Here is a 6,429-nt window from a genome sequence, read left to right as displayed (position 1 = left end):
GGATATTTTTAGTGGAGACAACCCTTTGGTAACTGGCCAAAAGACAAGTGAACAGCGTAGGCGTTACGTCCGGGTAAGCAGAATTCCTAGAGAGATCTCAAATAATGTGGTTATAATAACATGTAACATTGGGGATGGTGAACAGATCTGGCTATTTATGTTAGAGTCGAGGGAGAGTAATGATCGTGCAATTATGGTGCTTTCCTGCACCAAAAACGATGTATGAGTTCCTTTTCGGGTGGGTTGGTTTTTTTATTGGTTTCCCACCTGTTTTTTCAGTACTCGTATTAGAGTATCGATTAATTCGGATCCACACCAATTAAGGCCATTGAAGGAGGAAGTGCTCGCTCCCTAGCAGGATCTTTCTCTATTTAAAGGTGCCAACTCGAAACCTTTGATTAAGAATGGAATGATCCTATCCATCCCACACCACCTTTGGTCGTGGTGGGATAGTTCTAATACTTGAGAATAGTAATATTTAGGGGAACAAAAATATAATACATAGCCTCGGAAAAAAGAGAAAAAGAGGACCATAATACATTATCAGTGACATTGTTATACACATATTGTTGTCTATGAGCTTGTTTTTCAGCCTTCAAGCTCTACTTTAAAGAAACCCAAATTGGCAAAGAACTTCTGCAGTGTTCTTTTACCCCATTGCATATCACTGTCAAATATCTCTTCCACGGGCTTTCCGTTAGGCCAATCTCCTCCTTCCACTAATTCAGACTTTTCTATATCTTCATTCCCACTTACTTCTTGCTTGACATTAAGCATCAGTTCTGGGATTTCTCTAGGATGTGTTAAATCAGTAGCTACCTCTTCATTTGAACTCAACTGGATATATAAAAATATCAGCACATCACAAATTGACGAATAAAGAAAGTACAATGAACAATTAGAACTATACATGAGCTATGTAATGCCTTTGAGCACTCAAGCTAAAGCAGTAAAGCCTCAACATTTTAGGAAGATTAAAGACCTTTGAGTAGGACATAATGGGGGTTACAAGTTTTAGTTTTGTGTCTTATTAAGATTTTAATTGTTTGAAACCAACTTGTGTCCTGATAATATGAAGATAACAAGGCCTTTAAGCAGGACATAATGGGGTTGCAAGTTTTAGTTTTTGTCTCAATAGTTTATTAAGATATTGATTGTTTGAATACCAACTTTCTTATGTTCTAAAAAAAAAAGTTTTACAATGTGATCAAGAAAGAATATAGAGAACTAAAAATCTTTATTGATTCTTGGTAATTCAACACACCAAGCACCAATTACTCAACGTCTATGGCTCTCTGTCATTGCAGTAGAACCTTGTTTATTAGGAAAGACAAAACTGAGAACTATTCTTTGCTAAAGAAATTTCTTTCTCCATACATTTGTTAGCAACTTATATATGAGGGATCATCATCTCTCGCCAAGCCTATGAAAAAGAAACTTCTAATAGGTGTTAAGCAGTTACCTCTGGCACATTGAACTCTTCAGATTTCAATCCAAGTGGGCCCTCAGCAACAACTTTATTCATCTGAACTTCATCCAACAACACATTGAACTCCTCACTATTTGATCCAAGTGAGGTCTCAGCAATAACTTTGTCCATGTCCAAAACTTGGGTTAAGCCAGGAACCAAGACAGGAACTGTTTCACGCGGGACTAGGATTGACTCCTCTTTTGAGCTTAACACTTCATTATTAAATACCATGCCGTTCTTGCCAATAGCTTTTGCTTCTATTATTGTGTCCTCATTTAGATTAGTGTTCACATCCTCTTTTACTTCAGTGATATTTTCTGCGACTATAGCTAAAACTTCATTGCTTTTTTCCTCGTTTATATCATCTTCTAGGTCTACAACTGTTGGTGGAACCAGATTATCAGCTATTAAAATTTCTGGATTAGCTGCAGATTCTTCGGATTGTTCTGCAGCAGGTTCCTGTTCTACAATTGTCTGCAGCTCAGCATTGTCCCAATCTTCAGAAACTGTTATTATTTTCTTGGTTTCCCATGTTTGAAGAATTCGATCAGGGCCTTGTTGCCACAGGATAGTCTCAGCATCTCCTTTCAGAATGAATTTGTAGCTGATGGGTTTTCCACTTGGGATATCCTATAATAGTCTCAAAGAATTAGAACGTAGTTTAGTAAATGAATATTAACCATAATTATATTGATTTCAGTGCAGTCTTCGTACCAACTCGACAGTCCAAGCATGTCCCTCTGACCAGTCAAGTGGCACTGCATTTGAAGGATTCCATGAACCAAGAACTGGATCATCACCCACTATGTGGAAATGCTGACCAAAGGTGCATTCCTTATTCAATTGAAATTTTACACGGACAGGTTCGGATTGATCTAGAAAGAAAACAACAGTATCTAAGTTAATTTTATTTTTTCGACAGAATAAAGGTGAGAGCGAGTGTTATTACAGGAAAAATAACTCCTACATCTAATAACTAACACAGCAGGAATGGCTTACTTGTATCAGTTGTCTCTGATTCTTCACTCTGAGTATGTGTCTGCATGTGTTAAAAGTTGAACATACAATTATATTGATTAGTTTTGTTAAGAAAAATTTTCATTCAATAGTGCATATGTCACTTAGATCCATATAATAGTAATATTACTAGTTATTTACATTAGCAGAACAAGAAACACATCCAATTTTTAGCTATTTATCAATTACTCTCTCAGTATTTCTAACTTCACTTTGAGGTGAAATTTTGTAACTCATAGTACATGTTATACATCATATTGCAAGCTAACATGTTCATATCTGAAAAGAAAGAAAGAAAGAAAGAAGTTAAGTATTAACTAGAAACATGAAAATAAGACTAGATTTTATTTTTACATAAAATGTTTTAGTACATAAAAAAATCCCAAATGATTTTGAGCTAAATAGTACTACTCCACTATTCAATAATTGAAAGTAGAAGAGACCTGAGTGTCAGTAGATGATTGCAGAGCAGGAGCACAAAAAATTGGTTGAACGGTTTTGCGCTGAATAGAAAGTGAGCTGACATTAACAATCTTACAGCTTGACAGTCCAAGAAAGCAAATTTCTGGCCTTTTACTCAGACCAACATCTTTACCATACAAAGACAGACCTCTGTGTTTGTCTATAATCTTGTCCAAACAAACCCCTTTTAAAGATGATCCTGTTAAGGACTCCATAACTAAAATTTGAAGCTTTTTCCGAACTGGGGTTCAAGAAATATGAGAATGATGATTTTGATTGTTCCAAAAATACACTGTTGGGGTATAAACTGTGGGAAAAATGGATTGGTGGCTATTAAGGAGTGGAGTGTGGGGTTATAATTTTATACTACGGAAGGAGTGTGCAGGGTGTGGGGTCCAGTGAGAGCAATACCACGGATCAAGAACCAGGTGGCTTCAATGCCCAGGAATTGAATCTTTAACGTCAATTGGAATCTCAAATGAGTAAATGGAAAATGTCTTTTTTCCCCCCTGCTTCTTGGAAGTGCAACAAATTAATTAAGGTAACCGTTTACATGTAGGTAACTCACAGTTTACGTTCTTACCACGAATTTGTTTTTAGTAAAACTTAGCTTAAAAAGGGCCCTCACGTTTGCTCCTCCACATCTTTCTGTCAAAATAATATGGGTTAGCCATTTTTCGAATTGATATAGATTCTATCTTTACATGAAAGTGGCTAAATTTTGATTATTTTTAAAATTTTAATTATTTTTCAATTATCAATTGTAAATCTGACTATTTTTGGGTCACCTTGTGAACCTACAACTGGACTGGTTCGTTCCCTGGTCGTCACATCTTCCGTTTGGATAAAGAGAAGTGCCTTTTTACTTTTTTCCTTTCTTAAATTTGTTACCAATTCAATTTATCATAGTTAAAATATTTAATGAAAAAAAATATGTATTAATTTAATCATAATTAAGTAATACAATATAAATTTATATGCAAACACATATATGCACCTATTAATTTAGTAGGCGTTTGGACATTAATTCCAAGTTCTCTTTTGGAATTTGAAATCTTAGTAATGTTTGATTTGAAGATGAAGTTGTATTTAGTTACAACTTTTGCAATGCATCTGGATGTATATTTTCCAAAACCATAAAACATGATTTACGCTCAATAACTTGTAAAAAACTATCAAAGTCACCTCGACTTGACTATCCCACCTTAAACGAACAATTAAACTTGCTTAATGCTTAACTACACTTTTTTAGTAGAAAAGATAGTGAAAGTCGACGAAACTGATTTTTCCGAAGATGAAGAAAACTTGATAATCACAATATAGAATTTTGTCGGCGAAGGTTTCTTCATCTCATTGCCTTGATCTCTTACTGTTTTAACTTAGTTATAGTTTCTCTCAACCGTAGGCAATAAAAGGGGGAGTGGGTGTTTGATGGCTAGCTAGGTATTTAATTCTAGCGGGTAATGAGGTCTGTCTACCTTCAAAATCGGATAACAATTGAATTTATAAGTAGTTTTAAGGATATATGCATTAGATTGACACAAAGCAATAAGTTAAATTATAATTGAAAATAACGAACGATAAAGTAAGTTCAGAAACGAATTAGACAGTAACAACCTTGGGAAAAGGATTCCCCTTGAACAGTATGTACTTCGATCACAGTATCAAGATATAGTTGAAATAGAATTTTAAAGAGAAAATAATAGTATATTGCTTCTTAGTGAATGTTACAATGTGTTTTACAAATAATGAGGCCACTTTTATATAGTAGGGGAGTCCTACTTTAGGTACAATTTTATATAAGGTAAAAAATCTCATGATTTGCTAATTAATTGGTTTCATTGATATGGTCGAGATTCCTGTCGTGATATCCGAGCAGTTATGGATATTTTGGCCTTCTGTTATTTTGGTTCGATAATGTTTTCTCGAGCTGATTCGTAGTCGGGGTCAGTTCCGAGGTCACGAACTCAATAATCTTGAAGACGCATGTTCTAACCTCGTGCCTAGGTTCGATAGAACCTATGGTCGATCTTTAATCCATTACGTTTCAATCCCGATCTATCATGCAATAGACGAGCTCGATTTTGACTGTATACACAAGGTCCTCATTTTTCTAAGAGTAAACGACGAGAAATGATATGAGCCCTCGATCCGTGTCTCGATACTTTAAGCCAGAAACGACGAAATGAACGAAACGTCTTGTTAGTCACATCTTAATGGCATTAAATGTTCGTCAGTTGTTGATCGACCACTACAGGTTTTGAACCTACGTTTGGAAACTATAAATACTTCCTCCTTCATTCATTCAAACTTTACATCCAGTCTTTTCCTACTCTTGTTTTTAAAGAACCTTTGCATGTTCTGGTGCTTACCCAAATTTCTTAAGAGCTTTGTAAGGATTCCCCCTTTGTTTGAACTATTCAAGTGTACCCCCTTTAGCTCCTTCTTATTCATATTCATCCAAAAATGGTGAAGACTTCTAAGACAATTCCTAAGAAAGAAAACGCTCATTCTACTCGGCCGACCGACGGGGAACCAACGGCAGAACCCCATCTTGATGCATTTATTCCTGGCGGGTGCTCGGTGGCCGCCGACTTCAAGGTTGAGAAACCTTCAGCCGTTTTGGACCGGGGTAAGAAGGTGTCGAGGTATATTTGCTTGATCACCGAGGATGTACTCCCTAAGGTCATAGAGGATTGCAACTGGGCCGAAAAAGACGTGGTAATTCCCGGGCCCGAAGAAGACATCACTACCCACGTAAAGGGGTACTTAAGTGTTTACACTTATCCCTTTACGTTGGGTCTGCTGGACTTGGTGATTATCCAGTTTTGTAAAAGGTACGAGGTGTGCCTCAGTACATCTCGGTCAGATCCACCCCTCATTCTGTAGGATAGTCATTCCCCTCCGATTCTTTGTGAGCAAGATCAACGGGTGCTCTTTCACCGTTGATCATCTGATGCACCTGTATAGTCCTCGATTCTTCTAGGGGGTACTAATCAAATTTGCACACCGGGCCACCAAAGCCCCATTCTCGAGCATTGATGAGGATCGATACCGAGGTTGGCTAGGTCGATTTGTTCGAGTGAGGACCTCGGACTTGATCCCGGCTGAGGACATGTCGTTCCTCAAAGAGTGGAACACGAAATGTAGGTCAAGTTCTTCTTTTCCAAGAATTCAATATTTTCGTTCTCCTTTTCCGCTTTTTTACTGATACTTGGTTGCAATGCAGCTGTTGCTCAGATTCCAAAGGCAGTTCCTCGACTCAGGGAGTGGGTCGAGGGCATTGTCTCCAAGAAACCCTTCATCGATAGCGCATGGTGCGAACTTTCAAAGGGATGGTGGGAGGCCCATTCTCACGATGAGATCCCTTCCTAGAGTGGACAACACTTGGGCTTCTTCTGAGCTTACTCATTTCTTTTTCTTTGTAGGCCTTGGGAAGGATGTTGCAATGAGGCCCCAGACTGGCGACGAGGACATCC

General features: G+C 37.4%; 1 protein-coding gene across 1 annotated transcript; it reads right to left on the bottom strand.

Annotated features, from left to right (window-relative positions):
- Positions 1–362: 362 nt before the first annotated feature.
- LOC107831726 (uncharacterized) lies at positions 363–3,297 on the bottom strand. Its single transcript, XM_016659526.2, has 5 exons — positions 2,932–3,297; positions 2,471–2,510; positions 2,186–2,346; positions 1,463–2,101; positions 363–837 (listed from the first exon to the last, which is right to left on the bottom strand). The coding sequence occupies exons 1-5, from the start codon at positions 3,163–3,165 to the stop codon at positions 589–591; spliced, it is 1,323 nt and encodes a 440-aa protein (XP_016515012.1). The 5' UTR covers positions 3,166–3,297; the 3' UTR covers positions 363–588.
- Between the last annotated feature and the right edge of the window lie 3,132 nt (positions 3,298–6,429).

The sequence above is a fragment of the Nicotiana tabacum genome, chromosome 10 (genome assembly GCF_000715075.1).
Source record: "Nicotiana tabacum cultivar K326 chromosome 10, ASM71507v2, whole genome shotgun sequence".
Classification (NCBI taxonomy): Eukaryota; Viridiplantae; Streptophyta; class Magnoliopsida; order Solanales; family Solanaceae; genus Nicotiana; species Nicotiana tabacum.
The sequence above is the reverse complement of the archived record's forward strand: the minus strand, read 5'-3'. Positions and strand labels throughout refer to the sequence as shown.

Coding starts and splice junctions, on each gene's coding strand:
- LOC107831726 (XM_016659526.2), bottom strand. CDS start 3,165: ATGGAGTCCTTAACAGGATCATCTTTAAAAGGGGTTTGTTTGGACAAG. Junction 2,511..2,931: donor AATCATCTACTGACACTCAG/GTCTCTTCTACT, acceptor TAACACATGCAG/ACACATACTCAGAGTGAAGA. Junction 2,102..2,185: donor ATGCTTGGACTGTCGAGTTG/GTACGAAGACTG, acceptor AGACTATTATAG/GATATCCCAAGTGGAAAACC.